Source organism: Xyrauchen texanus, chromosome 43 (assembly GCF_025860055.1).
Source record: "Xyrauchen texanus isolate HMW12.3.18 chromosome 43, RBS_HiC_50CHRs, whole genome shotgun sequence".
NCBI classification, from domain to species: domain Eukaryota; kingdom Metazoa; phylum Chordata; class Actinopteri; order Cypriniformes; family Catostomidae; genus Xyrauchen; species Xyrauchen texanus.
The window spans coordinates 9,773,323-9,798,050 of record NC_068318.1 but is presented as its reverse complement, the minus strand read 5'-3'; the positions used below and the strand labels follow the sequence as shown (position 1 = coordinate 9,798,050).

Genomic DNA, 24,728 nt, shown 5'->3' with positions numbered 1-24,728 from the left:
TGATAACTTTAGCCAATATTGATAGACAAAATGTTTATTAAACGGCCCATGATCAATACATTTTTAACAGTGTTTTTATTGCATTCTAACCATTTTTCTTTTATTTTAAGAAAACAAGGGATGAGTTGGAATACATTTTTGTGGTAATTAACATTATGCCATAAATGCTGTTGATTGAGCTCAACTAATATTGAGCCCGGAATTTTCCTTTAAGTAGACAGCTGGCATTGTTGAGAGAAGACAAATGCACTGTCTGAGTAAGAAAAAAGGCATGATAAAACCTGGAAAAACCAGTTGCAAATATCGGGCAACACCAATATCGGCACATATATATGAAGCAACTCTAATAATCATTTGATAGCAAATATTTGGATAACCACTGTTTTCCATCTATAGTTTAAACTTAGGATTTAACTTGATAATCTGCCCACATTCAGATGTTCTGCACAAAATGGAATTACAATCTGCCTGAAGCACCTGTGTTCTCCTCCAAATCTAAAGAAACTCTTCTGTTTTTTACTGATAAATGGAATTTTCAAAATTAGTTTTTTTTTAATCACTTCTTTCTGGGGCAATTCCTACCTGGCAGAAGTATGCCTGAGGCGAGGCACTCCATGACCCGACGCAATGCTTCTCCTGCTCCCAGAGGTCTGTTACACGTGGCGATGGCCTTTTCACATATTAACTCCAAAGGCTGAGGACACAAAAATGCACTTTGAAAGACAGGCCTACCGTTTATGGATCATTTGGCATGTCAAAGATCTAAAGATGTAAAAACAGCCTATTAGACTTTAACAAGACAACGGTTACTAGATGCTGATTGGTCAATAGAGCGTACCAGCTTTGATATATAATAACGGCAATGATGCAAATCACGTGTGATTGAAGAAGATCTATTGTATACTCACCCATCCTTTCAGTGGCTCCCACGCCGGAAGTCTATTGCACATGTCTCTAAGTATTCGCAAGATGATCACGCATGACTTTAGGCAGTTAACTCTAGCCTGAGAAAACCAGAGGAGTCGGCCAATGAACAGAAAGCAACAAAGGCAAACTTTAACCACCAAAACTCTAGATAGCTTGACTCTGCTATAAGTGTGTGTGGGAAAGTGTGTGTTGCTGGTCTGTGTGTTTTTGTGGATGATGGGAGGGAGGGAGAGGGGCTTATGTTGGGTGGGAGTAGGGAAGATACAGTCCAGGAAAAGCACTAGACAAATTCCTCATGATAACAAGCAGGTTATGGAAAAACAAAAACAGGCAAAAGAAAACAAAGTATAACAATTGCTTTTGTAGCCTTACGATACATCAACATTTGTGATGAGGTGTTGAGCTGGAGGAAATCAAGGAAAATGGCATGTCGTTTTGGGTCATAAGGCTACAATAACAATGAGAAGAAGTGAGCGCCAACCTGGAACCATTTGGCATGTCGCAGAGAGGCCAACGCCACCAGGCACCTCTGTCTATCCAACAGGTCCACCGGCTCGCTCGACTCAACGCTCTCTATCGGTGAGAAGAACGGGACAGGAAATCAAATCACACACGCGTAGACACGCACACTCACACACATACAAATACGTTCACATGATGAGGGAGGACTGTTAAGGCACAGCGGGAGGGGAAAAGGAGAAAGCCGATTGGCTGTTGTGATCCAGTGCATCCAAAAGAGATGAAAGCTTGCATCTCTTTGGCTGGCTGGAAACTAGGAGGGATTCGCAAGAGGTTTTAGCATGTGCAAAGTGTCATGAAATGCTAAGAACAGCCTAGAAACTGGATGAACGAGGCTATTTAATGAGAGTTACACCACGTCCTAACCTGGCAAAATGTAATAAGCGACAAGCAGTCAATTTTTCATGTTCAAGATTTATGGTACCAAGAGTTTATGTACTAATCAGCTGACAACAAGTGACACACGACAACACATGTTGAGGGTTGCTCTGGGTAGCTTCACCCCCAGTGAAATCTCATTGATCAAAAATAGGTTCCATATAGCTGTATATAAAGAACAACCGTGGAGTTTTGAAAGTAAAAATCCTATTCTTATATAACGTAAAATGATAACCATTTTTACTGATAATGTATAAACCTTTCAATCAGACCTACCTTGAGATTTCAAGGTTGGTAAAAGATGGTATATTTTTCTGTAGAAGCCGCATGTCAGTATGCTTTCAACTTCATTTTTAAAAGACGTGTTTAATATCCAAATTTGCGAAGAACTACAACACCGATAATGCGAAGAGATTCACCAGTCATACACAATTTTACACTGACTATGCTTAAAGAGAGAGTTCATATTGCATACAATGTAAGTCAATGGGTCCAAAAATCTAAAGATCTGAAAAAACTCAAATAGTTTTTTTGGTGTACTTTTTAAACATACTGAGGTCACCAAAAGGTTGATGGTAAACACTAGAATATGTAAAAGCAACGCTGCGTCTCATTCATATGCAATTATACCAGAATTGAGTTCTTGGCAGTGATTTTTCATTTTCGGGTGTACGATTCCATCTTATGTGTACATGGTGTCCTTGTGTTGTCTGATTTTTTGAATAAACTGATTTTAGTGGTTATCAGTGCATTGGTGTGCATGTTAACATGCTTATTGTCAAGTATAGTTTCATATGTTATATTATTGCTTTTTATTTGATTAACATTGCTTTGTATTTGAGTAAGTCATTTGCAATGCTTCATGGAATAAGTTGTCTATTCCTACAATACATTAAGTACACAGTCTTGTACAGAGTACAAAGATTGATTTGGCTGATTTTAGGCAAAAAAAGTCAAAGTATTAATGTTATTCATCTCATAGATGGTTGGCTTGATTCAAGGCTGGAACCAAGGACGCTGTAAGGAACCAAGGCCGCTGCAAAAGTTGGCACTCACTGTTGCGCACCATTAAACTTCAAATATATTCTGATTGGCTGATATTTTGTCACTTTGAACAGCATTCTGCTTTCATCAAGGACAGATTTTATTTTATTTGTATTTATTTTTTTACTGCAGTTATGTCGTTCTTGGTTAGGTGTTAATGTGAAAAGCAGCCGCACACGCTAACACCTTCAGTGAATCAGTACCAGTTTGTGCTTGGATTGACACTGGAATAATGAAAACATGCAGTGGATATTGTTATTGACCAGTCACAACAAGAGAAGGAAGATCAAACGCTCGCACACAACACACTCGCACACATTTAGATTTTTCAGAAAATCTCTTCATCTCTCCCGCCCAAATAAAACAATCTTCTAATTGTTTCTTTCATTAGCTCAGTAGGTGAGAAAACTTTAAACCAATGATCCTGATAACATTGTATTCCTCTGCAGAGAGAGAGAGATAGATAGAGAGAGAGAGAGCAAATAGATAAAAGCAAACACTGCTGCAGGGTAAATCCAAAAGGGAGGTGTACAGGATATTAATCATGCATGGTGGAGATTATGTGACAATAACTGAAACATTATTCCTTCTTTCATAATTCTTCGGTGGATTTTAATCAAAACAACCCAGCTGAGGCTGGTTACAGAGTAAGATCTGTCAGAGTGATTGAGGTTTACTCCTCCCTTTAATCAATAACACACACATACTGCAAACTCAACATCAATCTTTCATCACCCCACAAACTTCAGCTTACATAGTCAAAATGAGATGAATGGTTCATTCTCAATTATTATTCTTACCAGATGAACATTATTGTAGAATGTTTTGTACAGTACTACAAAGTAAAAATATTTTTTTCTTTAACAATGATCAGTAACAATTAGAGGCATTACAACAAATACTACAATGATGGGAAAAAAATATCTATATTTATTTTTCTCATTTTTAATTTTGGACCTGGACAAGTCATGTCTAATATTGTCTTGTTGTGTGTGGGTTGATGAGTTGATGGTTGATGAGTACTGGCGAGATTAAGCTGTTCTTACACAGACAGGGCCCTTGACCCCGGCCGGGAAATACGAGGTGCTACTGTCGTGATCTACAACCCATCCCTCCATCTCTCTCTCTCCCTCCTGTTATCTCTCATCCCTCACTCCAGGGGCAGTGTCCACATCTGACACATCTGTTAGATGGATAAGGTGCGCACTGGCAGTAGTATTGATTCCTCAACCCAGATACATTATTTCATTTTCTTCCCCACCTGCTTCTAACGTTCCACATCAAAGAGGGTGTGTGAGCAAATAAACAAGGAAACATGTGTCGTTGCCTTTGGAAAAGTGTCAGAATGCAGTTCTTAATTAAACGTTATTCATGGCCGATGCTGACAACTAGAGAGTGAGGTGGCTGATGGCATTTATGTGTGTGAAATACACATACCTACAGTCCATTAAACTTTTGATGGAGTTTTTCCTCAAACTCACTAAAACTATCTGAAAATATTTGACAGGGCTGTTTGTAGATATTGGAAGTGACAAGAAAACTTCACTTAACCCTTAAAGCTATGCTACATTTTGGCTGCCGCTTGCAGTTTTTCACGCCTTAATTTAAAAGCTCACCCTACATGCACACAAAGAACTAATCGCAAAAATGTTTTCTCATTTTACAGAAAATAATTTATAAACAATATTGTATATGATTACAATCTTATGATGTCTTTGCAAGTCTGTGATTCAGGCTCCATTTGCACATGTCCCTGGTAAAAGTGTTAGTTCATGTCAATAGATGGCAGCATGTAACAGGAAAATTCATTTTCCTCCATTACAATATACAGATCTGAAATGCAGGTGGTGCTCTAACGCAGCTGAGCACTCATCATGTGCTCGTACATAGGCATTCAGTCTATTTTGTGATCCCAGGCACCTTTCACATGGTTTCATTGAATATTTTGGCCTCTGAGTGGACTAGAAGCTTAATAAAGTTTTCGTTGGAAAACAGATATCCTCAAATTTGCGATGATAAACAAGATTTCATTGTTGGTAGTCGAGAACATATTTGGTCAATGATTTATAATGCTTTTTCTGATGGACTGCTTATTTTATTCTGCACAGTAAGACATTACTTTGGATTATTCACCAAGCCAGCTCACAGACAAGTAGATAATGGCTTGTTTTGTGGCTACTTGGGGTTTACAGAAGCAGTGACTGGAGCAAACATGAGCCATTTGCTTTGTTGTCTTGCTGAGATCATATTTCACTTCATGATTCTTTTGATAATCATTCAAACTGTGGTGTTTTCACTTCCATTTTTTTTATCTTGAAAAACTTTTATACTCCTATTTCTATATCATTACCACAGGGTGGAACACACAGGCTTTCATGTCTTGTTCTTTTTTGTAACATAAATGCAACTTAGTTCAAATCACTTGGAATGTGTTTAGCCAAAATTTGGTGTGTGTGTGTGTGTGTGTGTGTGTGTGAGAGAGAGAGAGAGAGAGAGAGAGAGAGACAGAGATCCACATCACTGCAGCTCTAATTGTTCTAGGTTAGATGCTGTCCTAACGGTACAACAGCTTCAGCGGCCAAAACACTCAGTCACGGGTCATGGCACCAAAAACTCCCTCCAACAAAATGCTTCCATCCAGACTTAACTGATCTGTGTTCAGCTCTAAAGAGCCTCTGCATCAGCAATAACAATCCGTATGCCCAATCAGACTTCATATAATACATTTGCATTAATGCCATGACTTAAAAAAAGCAGAGCAAGAGGGGAGGATAGTGATATGAGGACATTGGGGAGAGTGAGTTAACTGACAGATGAAAGAAAGGAAAATAACACACTAACACTAATGGCTCTTACACTCACCTGTAGCCCCTGCCATTGTCTATCCATAACACACTGGGCTGCTCTTAATGTTGAGATGAGAATGTAATATATTTTGTGAGAAAATGAGCCTAGTGGTTTATCATCAAAATGTACTCTTTCTTTGCCTCTGAAACAACTTTTGTTTTCTGCTGATGTGACCAAAGCAGTGCAGGTTTTCTTCATTTCTGAAGCAAATGCATGTGGTGCTTGCAATAATCGCCACCACAATGCTAAGGTGCATTGATATGCAAATTTGTATGTACTCTGAATGTTTTGTAGCATGTTTCTGCAGCCTTTAGTCTTTTCTGGAGAGTTCTTGGGTACTGCTAGATGGTCGCTCAGGTGTTTTGGGTGGTTCCTACAGAAGGTGGTTACTTACTAGGGGTGTAATGTTTCCCGGTAAAAACACGAAAAGTACGATTAACCACCCACGGTTCGGGAAGCATTGGCACCGCGGTCGGTTCAACTCAAGTTTAATGATGCAACTGTAGCAAAGTTTTGGTCAAGAAAGCAAAGCGTCAAACAGACACAGTTACAACCTCCGCTAATGAACGTGAATTGGTCTGTAGAAGGAATATTTTTCGCCTGTTTCTCACGTGGGTCAATTTGACGACATCACAGTTCTGGGCGCATTGTGTATAGTTGAAAATTCTTTCTGGGAACATTTTATTTTTGCAGTCAATTACAACAGCACTGGTCAAAAGACGTTTACAAAGCTGGCACTGTTTGCAGACATCTCTAAAAACCAGTGCTGTATACTGGTAATACATGTCAATAACGTGCATGAGAGTTTATTTAAAACGCGCATGCAAGTTCTTCCTGTTTTTCTTTGCACTGCTGTAATCTATCACAAGCATCAATAATGGGCTTTGATTAATGGAAAGGGGCAGGGAAAGAGCCGCATGTGAGCCGAAACTGCACACACTTCCTTCCATTTGTAATCAGGCTCTCGGTGCTAATTCAGACACACATGAAACAATAACTAAAGCACTTGGGGTGTTCATGTGGGATTTCACGTATTATTAAAATACTTGAGCAGCACTATCACAACATCCCTTCTCTAATAGCAAGGTTATTCTTCTATAGTGGCGTACAGCTTCCGAATATTGAATATATGTTGAGATGAGTTTGAAGTGCAATTTATGTTGATGCATGTAGCGTATTACTGCAGGTATTAAGTTAAAACTTTGATTTAATATTTAGAGAAACGTTTTTTTTTTTTTGTCAAGTACCCTAATGAAAATTAACCATGGTTTTACTATAGTATTATTGTAGTCACCATGACTGCTGTCACCATGGTTTTCTGAGCAGAAATCATGGTTTTAATACAATTTAACCATGGTTTTATAACAGTAATGCTGTAACCATGTTTATATTGTGTTACTATGATTTTACTACAAATGCCATTGTTAAACTATGGTTGCTGTTGTAAAACAATAATTGTTTTTCAAGGGCAAACCTGTTGAAGTGTTTACCAAATAGATTATTCTTTGGATTTGGCAGTAATATTTTTTTTCTGAATAAAGCGGTACTGAACCGTAACGAAATCGTGACCTTAAACCGTGATACAAACCGAACCGTGAGAAATTCGAACCGTTACATCCCTATTACTAGTAAGTAATAGGGATGTAACGGTTTGAATTTCTCATCAGTAGACCCAAGTCAAAAGAGCCTATCACTAAGGCTCTATGATACTCTGGGGCCAGATCCCCTCAGATCCCTCCCAAAAAATTAAGTAAATGGGATTTATTCGGTTATTTTATAATCTGCCAGGTAAAATTCTTAGGGTGTTTCTTCAACTTCAGGTACGTTTAACTTCTTGTTAAAAAACATTTTCAAACTAATTTATTTAATTTGTCTACTGACAGGGTCCAACTGTGTATGTACATGTACCACAAGCAGACTGGTCATTTCTTTTATTTAATTTAGAGATTCATGAAAATTCCCACCACAGTGTCATTTTTAGATCCTTAAATCCTGTCTAGTGTTCAATAGAATTCTGTGCTGAAAATGACGCTGATGGAAATATATATATATATATATATATATATATATATATATATATATATATATATATATATATATATATATAGTCTAGGTTCCGTATGTAACCTCCGTTCCCGATGGAGGGAACGAGACGTTGTGTCAGAGAAGCGACACTAGGGGTCTCTCTTGAGCGCCGATATTCACCCCTGAACTATGAAAAAAGGCCAATGAGAGTTGGCAACCAGTATTTGCATGTCCCGCCCCCGGACATACGGGTATTTAAGCGGCGTAAATACGGGAGTACATTCAGGATTTTTCTGAGGAGCCGGAAATGGTCCGGCCACAACAGGGGCTCGGCTCAGCGACGTGGCAGGGGAGACACAACGTCTCGTTCCCTCCATTGGGGAACGGAGGTTACATACGTAACCTAGACGTTCCCCTTCTGTCGCTCTCTCCACGTTGTGTCAGAGAAGTGACACTAGGGGTCCACTTAAAAAGAGCCATGCGCTGAGCCGTGTACGTGATCCGCTGATACAGGAGCGAGCAGGTATTCCTACGTGCAGAACGACCAACTGTATCAGGCTGCACGTACCCTTCCCCAATGCCCCATTTAAGCCATCAGGATTCCTTATCGTTACCCTGGAGGGGGGGAACAAGGTGACGGCCGCCAACATGGGAACGGGCCAGCCTGGCTGGGCCTCTTTTCTCTCTATGTTTCTCGCATAGAGCAACTACGGCCGGGGCCCTTACACGCATTGAGGGAAGGGGGTCTTAGCCCTTATTAGGGTGGAGAAGACCCTGCGGAGGCCACACCTACCCGGGAGGGGAGGCAAATTTTGAGTGGCAAATACATCGCATGGCCTATACTTAGGTCTTATGCGGAACAGTAGTGCGGTGGTAGATCCAGCCTCGCAGAGGGGGGAAGCATACGGCACGGCACCCGAGGCAGCTGTAACTGCCTAAGGAAAATCACGGAGTCAACTCTCATGAGGGGACAGAACCGTGGTTTTACACACAGGGGGAGTCCGAACAGGAGGCCTTAACTGTGGTGCACATATACCAGTACAGGGTAGCTAGTGGTACCCGCAGTGGTTTGGGCCGTGAGTTCCTCCGCAGAACTGCGACCCACGAGGGCTAGGGAGGAGTCAACCAGTGTCCCAAACCTGGGATCTCCTGGGAAAGAAGGCGCACTGTTTCCCCTGGTTAGGGGGAAGGGCGCTGGGTGCAAGCGATTCACCCGGTCTGATCGTGGACGTGCCACCGAGTTCTACGGGCTCGGTACCTGAGAGAACACGGGGCGATACTGACTCAACTCGGAGATTGTAGTATCTCGCAAAAGTGTTAGGTGTTGCCCAGCCCGCTGCTCTACAAATGTCTGCTAGGGCAATGCCCCTAGCCAGTGCCCACGAGGACGCAACACTCCTAGTGGAGTGGGCTCGGACCCGCAAAGGGGGGGGGGCACGGCCTGGGTGTGATAAGCCAGGGAAATGGCGTCTACAACCCAGTGGGCGAGTCTCTGCTTGGAGACAGCATTCCCTTTCTGCTGTCCCCCAAAGCAGACGAAGAGCTGCTCAGAGCGTCTGGTGCTCTGTGTGCGGTCCAGGTAAATACGTAAGGCACATACTGGACACAGCAGTGAAAGGGCTGGGTCTGCCTCCTCCCGGGGCAGCGCTTGCAGGTTCACCACCTGATCCCTGAAGGGTGTGGTAGGAACCTTGGGCACGTAGCCCGGTCGCGGTCTTAGGATCACGAAAGTGTCCGCCGGACCAAACTCCAGGCAAGCGTCGCTAACAGAGAACGCATGCAGGTCCCCGACCCTCTTGATGGAAGCGAGCGCGATCAGCAGGGCGGTCTTGAGAGAGAGGGCCCTGAGTCCAACTGAGTCAAGCGGCTCGAAGGGGGTCTCCGGAGTCCCATAAGGACGACCGAGAGATCCCAGGAGGGAAACAGGTTAGGCCGGGAGGGAGTCATCCTCCGGGCACCTTTTAGGAACCTGACGATTAAGTCGTGCTTACCAAGAGACTTGCCGTCTACCGTGTCGTGGTGGGCCGCGATAGCGGCAACATACACCTTGAGGGTGGAGGGGGACAGCCTCCTCTCCAGCCTCTCCTGAAGAAACACGAGCACTGACCTAACTGCGCACTTCTGCGGGTCTTCGGCTCGGGAAGAACACCAGTCCGCGAACAGACGCCACTTCAGGGCGTAAAGATGCCTGGTCGAAGGGGCTCTGGCTTGGTTAATAGTGTCTATGACGGCCGAAGGTAGGCCGGCTAGATCCTCCGCGTCCCAGCCAGGGACCAGACATGGAGATTCCAGAGGTCTGGATGCGGATGCCAGAGCGTGCCCCGTCCCTGAAAAAGAAGGTCCTTCCTCAGGGGAATTCGCCAGGGAGGGGCTGTCATGAGGAGCGTGAGATCCGAAAACCACGTCCGGTTGGGCCAGTAGGGGGCCACCAGAGTGACTTGCTCCTTGTCCTCCCTGACCTTGCATAGCACCTGTGCAAGAAGGCTCACTGGGGGAAAAGCGTACTTGCGCAGCCCCGCGGGCCAGCTGTGCACCAGAGCATCTGTCCCAAGGGGAGCCTCTGTGAGGGCATACCAGAGCAGACAGTGGGAGGTTTCCTGGGAGGCAAACAGGTCTACCTGGGCCTTGCCGAACCTGTCCCAAATCAGCTGGACCGATTGGGGGTGGAGCCTCCACTCTCAGCCGGGCAAGTTTTGCCTTGACAGCGCGTCCGCTATCACATTGAGGTTGCCGGGGATGTGAGTGGCACGCAGTGACTCCAGTCGCTGCTGACTCCAAAGGAGGAGAAGACGGGCGAGCTGTGACATGTGGAGGGAGCGTACTCTGCCTTGGCGGTTTGAAGCCACCGTGGTGCTGTCTGTCCTGACTAGGACATGCTTGCCACGAATCAACGAAATAAATTTCTTCAGGGCAAGAAAAACGGCCAGCAGCTCTAGGCAGTTGATGTGCCAGCGCAGCGGGCCTCGGTTCCACCGGCCTGCGGCTGCGCACCCGTTGCACACGGCACCCCAACCCAATTTGGAGGCGTCGGTTGTAACCAGAACGCGACAGGACACCTGCTGCAAGGGTACTCCTGCCCGTAGAAAGCAGAGGTCTGTCCAGGGTTTGAAGGTTTGGCGGCAGGCGGGGGTAACTTCCACGCCGTGCGTGCCGTGGCGCCATGCTCGTCTCGGGACTCGAGTCTGGAGCCAATGCTGAAGTGGTCTCATATGCATCAACCCCAGTGGCGCGGCCGCCGCGGAGGATGCCATATGCCCCAGGAGCCGTTGGAAACGTTTCAAAGGGACCACGGTGCCTGGTTCGAAAGAAGCGAGGCATTCCAGCACTGACTGAGCACGCTCGTTGGAGAGACGTGCTGTCATTGAGACTGAGTCTAACTCCAAACCGAGAAAAGAGATGCTCTGGACCGGGGTGAGCTTGCTCTTTTCCCAGTTGACCTGAAACCCTAAACGGCCGAGGTGCTCGAGCACCTGGTCTCTGTGTGTGCATAGTAATTCCTGCGAGGAGGCCAAAATGAGCCAATCGTCGAGGTAATTGAGTATGCGTATGCCCGCTCCTCGTAGCGGGGCAAGAGCCGCCTCTGCGACCTTCGTGAAGACGCGAGGGACAGAGACAGGCCGAAGGGGAGGACCTTGTACTGATACGCCTGGCCGTCGAACGCGAACCGTAGAAAGGGTCGATGTCGAGGGCGAATTGAGACGTGGAAGTACGCGTCCTTCAGGTCTACCGCTGCGAACCAATCTAGATGCCGGACGCCAGATAGAATTTGTTTCTGGGTAAGCATTTTGAACGGGAGTTTGGACAAGGTCCGATTGAAAACTCGCAGGTCCAAGATCGGTCGTATGCCGCCGCCTTTCTTGGGTACAACGAAGTAAGGGCTGTAGAAACCCTTCTTCGTTTCGGTCGGAGGGACAGGCTCTATCGCGTCCTTGATTAGAAGGGAGGCGATTTCCTCGCGCAGGGAGTGGGCATGTTCGCCGTGCACTGCGGAGGAATGAACGCCCACGAAGGGGGGCGGAGACCTGGCAAACTGAATTGCGTAACCGAGTCGGATGGTCCGGTGCAGCCACCGTGACGAGCTGGGCAGTGAAAGCCATGCCTCTAAGCTCCGTGCTAGGGGCACCAAGGGGACGAGTATTTTGGACGTACCCGGCGGGCTTCGCAGCAGTGCGGAACAGGTAACGCGGCGTCGGAGGCGCTGTGGCGTCCCGAGGCTCTGGTGCTGAGAATAAACTCAAAGCACTTACCTTGTTCCGCGCACCCGGCAGGGGCGGGTTCGTGACTGAGGAGGAGGTCTGATGCTGGCGTCCTCTGGACTCGTCTGAACCGGCCGGCCGGGGAACAGTCGTGGGGCTGAGGGCGGAAGCACCGCATCCTGGGCGCCGAGACTGTTGAGGCCTGAAAGCAAAGTGCCGTGAGAACGGCATTTGCGGGCCATGTGACCCAGAGGTAAAGGAAATAGCTCTTTTATTGAGAATTTGGTACCGCAGCCCCGTCAGGGGTGCAGCAAATGAAAAAACAAAAGATTCTCCTCCCGGCCCTCCACCGGGGACGGAGTGGTCTTACCACCTCCGGAGCTAACTTCTCGTCCTCTGGGTCCGCTGTCTCAGGGACGCTTGGGAGCCTTCCGGGTCCTCGAAGGGGTCCGTGAGGCAGGGGGCGTACGCTTCCTGCGGTTTGCTCGACGCCGGGGCTGAGAGCTGGGCCCAGGTTGGGGCGGAGCAGAAGGTCTTCTGGCCGCGGGAGGACACCCTCGGTGAGCAGGTGGGGCCTGGGCCGTGGCGGCAGGCTTGCGGCGCAGCATGATGTGTGAAATGGCCTCCGTCTGCTTCTTCACCAGGGAGAACTGCTGGGCAAAGTCCTCAACGGTGTCGCCGAAGAGGCCGAACTGGGAGACAGGGGCGTTGAGGAAGCGAGTCTTGTCAGCTTCACGCATCTCAACCAAGTCCAGCCATTGCTGACGTTCCTGGACCACCAGAGTGGCCATCGCCTGCCCGAGTGCCTGCGCTGTGACCTTCGTCGCTCTCAGGGCGAGGTCGGTCGCTGAGCGCAGTTCCTGCAGCGTGTCGGGATCAGGGCCACCCCGTGCATGTTGCGAAGTGCCTTGGCTTGGTGGACCTGCAGGAGAGCCATGGCATGCAGGGCGGAAGCGGCGCGTCCGGTAGCGCTGTAGGCCTTCGTGGTGAGCGAGGATGTTGCTCTACAGGACCGGGAAGGGAGTACAGGGCGGCCCCGCCAGGTTGTAGTGCTTCCGGGACATAAGTGGAGCGTAACAGCTCTATCCACCTGGGGGATCTCCGTGTACCCGTGGCGCGCTCCGCCGTCGAGGGTGGCGAGGGCGGATGAGCAAGTGACGGTGCGACAAGTGGAGAGGGGTGCTCTCCACGAGGACGTCAGCTCATCATGCACCTCTGGGAAGAAAGGAACCGGGGGGGGGCGAGGCTGTGAGCGGCGCCCCACGCCCAAGAACCAATCGTCCAGCCGTGATGGCTGTGGGGAGGATGGAGGGTTCCAATCCAGGCCCACGCTGTTGGCTGCCCGGAAAGCATATCAGACATCTGTGCGTCGGCCTCCTCCTGGGCGTGCAAGCCCGGCGGCAGCCCAGAGGAGCCCTCAGCATCAGAGCCCACGCCCTCCGATGTCGCGGCGAACTCATCTGCTTCCATCGCAAGAGGGTAGGCAGACTGGCTGTGAGGCAAGTCGCCGCCACCTCGAGCGGGGACGGGAGTCAACGAGCGTGCCGGGCGCTGGTGGTCCGAGGGGCATACCGGCGAGCTGCACCGCTGCCATCCCGAATCGCCTCCATCGCCAGCCGCGTCATCCTCAATCCCGTGGGAAGAAGGAGCGACGCGGGGCGGCTGGAGTGACTTGCTTACGGTTGTAAGCAAGCCGCGATCGCTAACGTTGTCATGGTCATGTTCTCGCAATGAGAACATGAACCATCCACAAATGCAGCCTCAGTGTGATCACTGCCCAGACACACGAGACAACGCCTGTGGCCGTCGGAAGCGGAGAGTACTCTACCGCATCCAGGAACAACACAGGGGCGGAAAGGCATCTTTATAAAGACGCGTCCTTAAAAGGACGTTCAACGCCGCTGTGTTTTTTGCTCTTTTAGAGGAAATTACTCTTTTAAATAAAATCACTCTTTTATGAATGAAAGAACTCGTGAGAGATCTTTCTTATCTGCAACTGTCGATGCGCTCAGGGGCAGAAGTGCACAGCCGTGCAAACAGGAGAAAGCCGCTGTTGTGTGCCGTAGAATCCAACAGCATGCAGCAGAGGATAGCAGGAACTCGGTGTGTAAAACGCAGCAGTCTGCAAACACGACCATCGGCTCCGAAGAAATTTTCTGAATGAACTCCCGTATTTGCGCCGCTTAAATACCCGTATGTCCGGGGGCGGGACATGCAAATACTGGTTGCCAACTCTCATTGGCCTTTTTTCATAGTTCAGAGGTGAATATTGGTGCTCAAGAGAGACCCCTAGTGTCGCTTCTCTGACACAATGTGGAGAGAGCGACAGAAGGGGAAATATATATACATACCCACACACACACACACACACACACACACACACACACACACACAAACACAACAGTTAGTTTCGGTCCTCGAATCTGATTGGATGAGACGTTCATGAGGACTGATGGTCTGACACCATCAGCACTCCGATGCTTCACTATGTGTGTATCACTCCGCTTGTGTTCGTGCTGTTCTAGAGAGTACATTTTAACTAAAATGTAAGAGCAGTGCAAATGTGTTCAGAGCTACTGTTGGTCTTCTTTTTTTACATTACATATGTTAACCAGCAGGTGGTGGCAAAAGATAATTTTTTTTGTGTGTAATATGAGCTAGTTAGGTGATGTGAAGTGAATCAGTGTCAGCTAGTGTTTACATAAAACAGCTCTTCATGATCGCTTGTATTACTACTACACTACTAAAGCTAGGAAATAACTTTAAACAAACAAATTCAGCATTACAGCTCATCATAGCTGAGAGACACAACAGACTGATCAATTACACAATGGGTGCTGTTTAAAATGTTCAAAAAGACACTGCGTTTTCTATAGTGATAGACTCTTGCGCACCGGGTTCCACGAAATAGGGAGAAATACCCCCAACTTGGATGCTATTTTTCCACTGAGAAAGCTGATCTCTGCTTGGGAGTGGCAACAGGTGATTGCACATGCTCAGTCTCTCTCTCTCTAACTCAATTGTACAGACTGTTGAGTTACCATAGACTTTGTCAGTTCGAACCAGTCTGGAACCACAGAACTGCCGCTCACCGGATGTTTTTTGATTTTGGTGCCAGACGGGCTGGTTTGAATAACGACCATCGGGTTCTTGGTTCTTACCAAGGCCCTTCTCCCCCAGTTGCTCAGTTTGGCCAGGCAGCCAGCTCTAGGAATAATCCTGGTTGTTCCAAACTTATTCCATTTAAGAATTATGGTGGCTACTGTTGTCTTTGGAACCTTCAATGCAGCCGAATTACTTTGTAGCATTCCCCAGATCTGTGCCTCGACAAAATCCTGTCTCTGAGCTCTGCAGGTAGTTCTTTTGATCTCATGGCTTGGCTTTTTCTCTGATATGCATTTTCAGTTGTCAGACCTTATATAGACAGGTGTGTGCCTTTCCAAATCAATTGAATTTGCCACAGATGGACTCCAATCAAAGTGTAGAATCATCTCAAAGATGATCCAGAAAAATGGGATGCACCTGAACTAAATTTCAAATGTCATAGCAAAGGGTCTGAATACCTATGTCAGTGTGATATTTCAGTTGTTTCTTTTTAATACATTTTAAGTTATCAAAAATCTGGTCTTTGTTTTGTCATTATGGGGTATGGAGTGTAGATTGATGAAATTACAAAATAGCCTTCGAGTGATTCCTAAATAAACATTGATTCAAGCTTTTACGCTATGGCAACTAGTTTGGGAACAACTGGTTTAGTTTGTCAGTTTTAAACATTCATATTTTATTATGGATTTTCATACTTTGATATTGAAGATCTGGGTTTGGGACAGGTTAATACAAATCTATGAATAAAAGACTGGTGATAATGAAAACTGTCTAGGTTTAATATGACCTTCATTTAACAAAAAGAAAAAAGTTGAAATCTGTTAGTTACAACAAAAATCAACCCCATGAACATCAAATTGCCTAAAGTTGAAGAAGCCCCCTCATGACTGTATCACAAGTTTAATATTGAGGACTTGGATTGTTTAAATCTGAAAATGTGCTTTCACTCTAAAATATGTTGCATTAAGGAAGTTAAATGCATTGTAATGCTCTCTTTAAATGGAGTTCTCGGTGTTTTATCTCTCTTTCTGCCTATGCTCCTCCAACACTCTCTCTTTTTCTGCACCTCCTGAGAGTGGCCCCCCGGGTAAAGAGTCTGAAAGTGTGCAGACCACTAAACCTGCTGCTGAATAAGCTTGATGTATGTACGTGTGTTTTGAATATGAGATAATCCCTCTGAGAGAAGTCTGGACACAGAATAAAGCATACACAAAATGTCTTTCTTCTATTAGAACATCACTAACAATGCACACACACACACACACACACACACACACACACACACACACACTTCACCCATCCTATCACCTCCCTTCAGGTCCTTTCTTTATGTCTCTTTAAAGTGTAATAAAGCATAAAAAAGTGTGTCCACATTCTAAGGTCACAAAGGTCACATGCAGGCACACGTGCGCAAACCTTGCTCCCCCGTCTCGCAGTCATCTCTAATCTCTGGGGAGGTGAGCGTGATCTTCAGGGTGAGTTTAGGTTCTGTCATAGTGCACACTTGGATAGCAGCCTCGGGAATACAGCTCTGCACCTCATACTTATCCTCTGTTTGCTTCTGTAGGGGACAAAGGTTAAAGGTCAGTGAGCAAAAACCATAAGCAGAAATATCCTTTCCTTGGCATTTGAGTTGAAACTGGTCACAAAAAAATAACTTTTGACTTCACTGACATCAAACCTACACTGTAAAAAAATGAATTTGAATTTGGTTGCCAGAAATCTGTAAAAATCTGTGCTTGCAAGACATATACTGTAAAAAATACGGCGATCATGTTTCAGGCTTTACGGAATGTAATTTTGATGCCTGTTTATTTTATGATTCACTACTGTTTATATTATTAAATGATATAAACTTGATATACCAACCATGCAGAATTATATAAAATATAACACAGAACACCCCAATGTACATAACTGCTATCAATGTGTTGGGTCAAGAAGGGAATTCTAGCAAAGCCAGATACATTTTTTATTGTTATTTTAATAATAGTTTAACGTAAAAAGTTAAATTATTCTCTTGTTAAACATATTAAACTTTTTAAAGTGAATTATAAGGTAAAACAATACTTTTTACTAAATCTAAATATTTACAATATTTTACAGTAAAATTATGTCATGTTAAAAATATTCTATATATTTTTTTACCATATATTACAAGTAAAAAAAAATTTAATTGTTACATTTTTACATTCTTTTAACGTTAAAAATACAGACATTTTTACAGTGTAGTGCAATGCATCTAAAGGCACTATATTTTATGTGCACAAGAACAATTGAGATTTAAGAGCAAATGGGAAGATTTTCACACAAATATTTCATATCATATATTAAATTAAAAGACGTCAATGAACCTGGTCAATGACACACTGTCACAATGCATTTACAAACCAGAATATGAGGCGGGAAGAGAGTTTAGATGCTTGCTTTAATGTTTAATGTAATCTGGTTAGATGTGGGTGTACTAAGTGTTAACAGGGTCTGTAATACATTCAATTAATTCCAGCCACAAATTTCCAATTCACCAAGCTCACCAAGCTCTTTTCATGTAAACCAGAGATCAATTACATCTCCTACCGCTGTGACCTCAGTATGTGACTGAGTGTAACAGGAGAGACTGCAGTATAGAGCAGATTTCTCTATCACACACAAACATTGGTGGATGGTATGACCAAAATCTTCTTTCTATCCATCTATCTATCTATCTATCTATCTATCTATCTATCTATCTATCTGACGCTTCACTGTGTGTGTGAATCACTCCGCTTGTGTTCGTGCCGTTCTGATCTAAAGTGTAAGAGCAGTGCATATGTGTTAAGAGCTACTGTTTGTCTTTACTGTTTGACATTACATATGTTAGCCAGTGGGTGGTGGCAAAAGATAATTTGTGTGTGTAATGAGCCAGTTAAGTGATGTGAAGTGAATCCACATCTACATCTACATACAACAGCTCTTCGTGATCGCTTGTATTACTACTACACTACTAAAGCTAGGAAATAGCTTTAAATGGCTTTAAACGAACAACTTCAGCATTACAGCTCATCACAGCTGAGACGCAACGACTGATTAATTACACGATGGGTGCGGACATTGCATTTTCTATAGGGACCGACTCTTGCGCATCGGCTATCGTGAAATAAGGAGAAATACCCCTGCTTGAATGCTATTTTTCCACTGAAAAAGCTGATCTTCAGAAAACTGACAGCATCTCTGCTTAGGAGTGGCAACAAGTGATAGCACACGCTCCATTTCTCTCTATCTCTCTCGCACGCACGCACGCACGCACGCACGTACTCACTTTTTACTAATTTAAAAAAAAATTATTGATTATTGAACTGTTGTATATAAGCAATATCACACTCACAATCATGCTATGACCGCACTTTTGCTTGTGTGATATTGCTTAAATATATTCATACATGCCATTTTATATCACAAAATAGTTATTTTTCTTTTTAAATATTGCATAAATGGTAAATGGTCTGCACTTATATAGCGCCTTTTTAACCTTAACGGTATTCAAAGCACTTTACACTGTGACACATTCACCCATTCATACACACATTCATACACCAATGGCAGTAGAGCTGCCATGCAAGGTGCTAGCCTGCCATTGGGAGCAACTTGGGGTTCGGTGTCTTGCCCAAGGACACTTTGACATGTGGAGTCGTGTGGGCTGGCTGATTTTTAAAACCCAGTATAATTTAAAACAGTTAGTTCTGATCCTCAAACCTGATTGGACTAGATGTGCTCCAATAGTGCTGATATTTCTGGAGATTGCATATTTACTCGAGTATGTTGTCATGAGTGAGTCATTAAACTATTGACACAACTGATTTGAGAAAAAACAAAATATAAAACAGAGAAGATTATCAATGAAATATTGAAAGTTAACAAGAACGATTCGTTCACTTAAAGATTTGTCACCGAGTAATTTACGAAAGTAACACCACTAGTTCAAAACAGAGTATGAGTGCAGTGGACAGAGCACAGTATGAAACAAGAGAAAGCAGTTGACTGCAATTCCATAAAGAACTGATCCATTATATGGAGACTTGACCTGCTGGCAGCAGACTCTGCTTTAATGGGATTTCAGTCTGGGGTCTCAGTGTGTGTGTGTGTGTGTGTGTGTGTGTGTGTGTGTGTGTATGAGTGTATGGCTCAGAGAGGGTCAGTGGTGCTCAACCCATCCCCCCAGCCTGTCCTGAGTGTCTAATTAGGGAAGCTGGTAGCTGGCAGATTTGGATTAATTACACATGATGCATATAAATAGACTGGATCTGGTTTTGATTTTGCAATTTACTGTGGGAAATCCAAAATGTGTTATTTGCCTCCATCTAGTCTCAAGGCTAAATAATGAGGATGGCCAGAGAATGTGTGTGTTTCGGGCAGGTTGTATAATGCATACTCTTCCCAGATATAATTGCCAATTAATTAGTATTTATTAATTCTGAAGCGATATGATAGGTGTGAGAAAGAAATAGATCAATATGTATTTATTTTTCTTATTCTATAAATCTCCACTTTCACTTTCACATTCTTTTTTTTACTTTTGGCAATTCGCATTCTTTGTGCATATCGCCACCCACTGGTCGGGGCTGGTAAAAGGTAGAGATTTATAGTAAAAAAGGACTTGAATATCGAGGTGTTTCTATCCCACACCTATTATATCGCTTCAAAAGGACATTGATTAAACAATACACAGAGATGTGGGGATTACTTTTATGCTGCCTTTATGTGATTTTTGGAGATTCAAAGTTCTGGCCACCATTCACTTGTATTGAATGGACCTACAGAGCTGAACTATTCTTCTAAAAAAAGTGTTCTGAAGAAGAAAGTAAGTCATACACATGGGATGGAATGAATGTAATTTTCATTTTAGGGTGAACTATCCATTTAAACAGATGGAACCTTATTGTAATTGTGACAATTGTTAGTGAAATGTGCAGAGGTTGAGGGGCCCTTTGTCCAGGTCAGGGGAGTGGCAACCCCCGATTAGGGCATTTATGGATGACCTGACAGTAACTGCAACATCGGTGCCAGGTGGATATTGCAGGGGCTTGAGAGACACATCTCATGGGCAAGAATGGGCTTCAAACCAGCCAAATCAAGAGCATTGGTGCTGAGAGAAGGTTTTGAGGTCATTGATGCTGAGAGGAAGTTTTGCTTTAATATCAGCAGCATCCCCATATCATCCATCACAGAAAAACATGTGAAGAGCCTAGGGAAGGAGTTCAACTGCAGGCTTAAAAACACCCCTTCTATTGAAGCAAGTTACCGAGCTATGGAGTCCTGGCTGGCCACAGTCGACAAGTTTGGCCTACCTGAAAAGTTGAAAGCATGGATTTACCAACATGGAATCCTCCCACGCATTCTCTGGCCACTACTGATTTATGAGGTCCGATTAACAACAGCATTGAAAGAAAAGTAAGCGATTACCTCCGTCGGTGGTTGGGTTTACCTCTGAGACTTAATAACCTCGCTCTCTACGGACACTAGACCAAACTCAAACTCCCCTTCAGTAGCATCAAGGAGGAGTTCATGGTGGCTCGTGCTAGAGAAGTCATGCAGTACAGGGACTCTAGTGACCCAAAAGTCTCACAAGCTTGTATTGAGGTAAGAACAGGGCGGAAGTGGAGAGCGGTGGCTGCAGTGGAACAGGCGGAATCCCGTTTGCGGCATAAGGAGCTGGTGGGGACCATGGCTTCTGGAAGAAGCGGTCTGGAGAGTGGCAGTGCAGTGCGCTACAATGTCGCAAATTGGTTAAGGGAGAAGTTAGAGCTGGGTGTGAAGAGGCACGCATTTGTAGACAGCAAAGGGCATGTATCAGATGGGAAGCAGCAGCAGAAGCACAAAAGGTAACATGGCCAGAGCTCTGGAGAGCAATGCCCCAGCAAATCAACTTCCTGGTATGCACCATATTGCCAAGTTCATCCAACATCTTCACCTGCAGCAATGTCGTAGCACCTGCATGCCCATTATGTCAACGAAATGGGACACTCAAACATATATTGAGCTGCTATCCCAAAGCACTGGGAGAAGGGTGATACCGCTGGTGCCATGACCAGGTGCTAAAGGAGACTGGCAGCACCATCGCTATAGCCATCAATATGATCAAGAGCCTCTAACAGGCAAAGACCTGAAGGAGAGTGCCCCAAGCTTCAAAAGAGACCACAGACAGAGATTCTCATGACAGCCAATGACTGGCATCTAAAGGTCAATCTAGGAAAACAGCTGAGGTTTCCTGAGGAGATTGCAGAGACCAGACATTGGAGTCAACCAAGCAGGTGGTCATGCTGGAGCTCACCATCCCTTCGGAATATTGCACTGAGGCCCATGAGAGGAAGCAAACTAAGTATAAGGACCTCGTAAAGCTGTGCCGCAGCGAAGGGTGGAGAGCACGGTGTGAAAAGGTGGAGGTGGGTTGCTAAGGAGTCGCTGGCCAGTCGCTCAGAAGTGACCGGTGGGCAAGAATAGGGCCATTAAGAGTGCAACAGAGGCAGCAGAAAGGTCCTCCAGATGACTGTGGATCACAAGGAGCGAACCGTGGATTGTGCAAGGTACTGGGACACAGGCCAGGGCCTGATCAACCCTGGCAGGTTCACCTGGGTGAGGGTGTCTGATGTTGAAAGACCAGAAACTCCCAAAGACCCAAGGTTACATCACTGATGATGTGTCCCAGTGCACCAGCAGAACAACAGTAGGTGTGTATTACAATTGTAAAGTGTTACCTGACATACTTTTCCAAGATTTATACAACTGCAAAACACATTTGAACTAAAATCACTTTAATAAACACATTTTAACAAGTGCATTACATAATATTCAGTGCTTCACTGTAAGGACACAAAGCGAGCCACAAATTACAACTAGAAAAACTAGAGTCCAATCATGGCTGTGTAGCTAAATGTGTTCTAATTGGAGCTGATCTTTAGGGAAAACAAGCAGCTGTGTACGGTAATGACAACATATGAGATGTAAATTAATTTACAACATGGCTTTTGTGGGTAAATTTAGCATATGTGGGTGTGCTGTTACCTGTATCTGCAGGGGCAGGTTGTCACAGACTGTGCTCAGAAGTGTTTGGGTGGGTTTCTCTCTGCACATGAGCACTAGCTCCAGGTCCATGTCGCCTTTAATCAACAGGCCTTTGGCCACCAGACCGATCCTCATCACACCACATAAAACCCTCCACCACCACCAGCACCAGCAGGACCACTGCTACAGCTGCTGCTCTCACTGGGAAAACACAATTATCATTACCAACTCTATATCAGATTTACACAAGTGAAATATTTACACCCAATCCAGAGCAGTGCCAATTTTATATGTTTGTTGCTAGTTACATTGTTACATTTTCTGAAGAAAACTTGAGTGACGCTTGCCTGTGTACAATTCGCCACCATGAAGTTAAAGTGTGAAATGTTGTGAAATCTGTACATTTTTCCTAGCATTCACTGGCAGTGCTCACTTTGTGCTGCCTTCTAGCGATTCATCCGCGCTGGTCTCTGTCTCCTCTTCCTGTGTGCTGGATGCATTTGATTGGCTGGTTTGAGCTTGGTCTATCCAATCGGATACGTGTTTGAGGGCACCCTCCACGGTGGAGACGAGATTCTGTATCGCCTCGAGCTCCTCAGAGGATGGGTAGATGGTGGAGTGCTTCGCCATGACGTGACGGTCATCGTTCCCGAATGACCGAATGGATCTCTGAAAGACAGAAAAGATTCAGAGCTTTAATAACTAGTGGATTCAATGTACTCAGAAACAATACAAAATATTGTGTAGCTGTGGATTAGGGCTGAGTAATAAATAGTCATCTTAATTTACGTTATCCAGATGTCGATTGTTAAAATCCCAAGATCAATCTTTAACTTTCAATGATGTGTGTAATTAACATGCATATGCTACCAAATTTCAAGCAATGTGATTAAAAATGTCTGTGATTAGCCACTTGCTGGTACTTCTTCAGAATTCACTTCGCAGTGATTGAGATTTGTAGTGGCGAAGAAGTTTATCACAGAGAGTAAAAGTTTAGTTTGACTCGTTTCATGTAATGTTTGTCCAAAGACGAGATCCACACAATCAATTTGACATTGAATAATGCTGCTTTTAATATCCTTTCTGTATTTACAGTCAGTCATTGATAAAAAGACAACAGAGATAGAAACATTTATTTCAAATCACACACAGCACAGATGTGGAAAAGAAGCCATTCGACTCCACTGTCATTAATATGCACTCAACTCAAACACTTCTGAGAAATGCGACACTCACTGAACTGCCGCCGGTCTTATATATATATATATATATATGCAATTTCATAAATGCAATTTCAAAATCATATTTATTGATGGAATACATGATTTTGTAAATTTTTAAAGAGCTAAAATGTGACTAAATGATGAAAAAATGGATGATAAAATAAAATGTGTAAACTCATATTTTCTAATGCACCTTGTTTGAAAGTATGATAACAGCATTAACTGACAGAGAATTTCTTAAGTAAGCGAAACTGACATTATAACTAAAACATACCAAAATGAATCAGAATACAATTTTGGCACTTTTCAAATGACTTGTATTGATTATTGTTTATATGAACTAAAATAATATAAACAAATATAATAAAACTAATTATTTTAATATCTATCATGTGAAAATGATACATTTTTACTCAAATGACAACTTTCCATCAGTCATTAGCACCAATCAAGTTTTTTCAAAGATTAATGTACTTGTTTTGAGGAAAAAGTGACAATAGCTTGAAATAAAATATGAGATAAGTGATATAGAAAATGATTATGAAACAAAGTTAAGGTAAAAAGTTAAAATAACAGTATTTCTGTTATGTCATTTCCAAATAATGCTGTAACATTTTCAAATTACACAAAAATATATATATTTTTTTAAATGCAATTTAATTTTGTGTATTTAGGATACATAAAATGCTAGCAATAAAATTAGCCTTAGTAAAGCATAAGAGTTCAACACATTTATCCCAAAAATTTAAAAATGTAAAAATTTCCACCACAGAATGTAATAAAACAAAATAAATAATTTGAGATGTGGTGAAAATTACATTCAGTAAAAAAAATATATATATATATATATTTGGCCTTCCGTCCACGCTGAGATTTTTGACAGCGAAAAATTAGCTGTTCGAAAATGGATACATTTGAAAACGCTGTCTAGTGTGGACAGGGAAAACAGAAACTTTGTAAACGATGATGTAATTGTGTTCATGTGATGCAGTCATGTGATCCATTAAACCAAAAACAATAATGATGGCGGCCATTGTAGTAGCAGCAAGATAAATGTATCTTTATACAACCTTAACATTGCGTTCCTTCAAAGACGGCGGGAAGTTTAACCGAAATTGGTGTCTGGAGGCGGAACCCCAGCATAATTGCATTTTAGACTGTACATGGAACAGTGATTTTTGGCATGTGGAGTAAGAGGATTTAAGCATTTTCATGTTTTAGTGTGGATGAGCAACTTTTAGAAAACTTTTAAAAACAGTAGTGTTGACGGAAAACGTTTCGAAAACAAAAACGCAGTTTTCAAATGTATCCAGATGACTGTGGACATAGCCTCAGATATATTCTGAAATTTAGGGTTTCTTAAGAGAATATCTTCACCCTAAAACACAGATAAAGTTGTGTGACGATCAAAAACATGGACTCTCAA

The 24,728-nt window shown here is 43.9% G+C and overlaps 1 protein-coding gene across 1 annotated transcript in view; it reads right to left on the bottom strand.

Annotated features, from left to right (window-relative positions):
* LOC127635981 (spermatid perinuclear RNA-binding protein-like) overlaps positions 1 to 24,728 on the bottom strand; it is a 141,145-nt gene that overhangs the window by 22,009 nt on the left and 94,408 nt on the right. Inside the window, 7 exon segments of the mRNA XM_052116311.1 lie at positions 583 to 694; positions 909 to 1,004; positions 1,409 to 1,500; positions 16,458 to 16,602; positions 22,080 to 22,228; positions 22,231 to 22,280; positions 22,513 to 22,748. Of these exon segments, the coding sequence (XP_051972271.1) occupies positions 583 to 694; positions 909 to 1,004; positions 1,409 to 1,500; positions 16,458 to 16,602; positions 22,080 to 22,228; positions 22,231 to 22,280; positions 22,513 to 22,748 (880 nt within the window).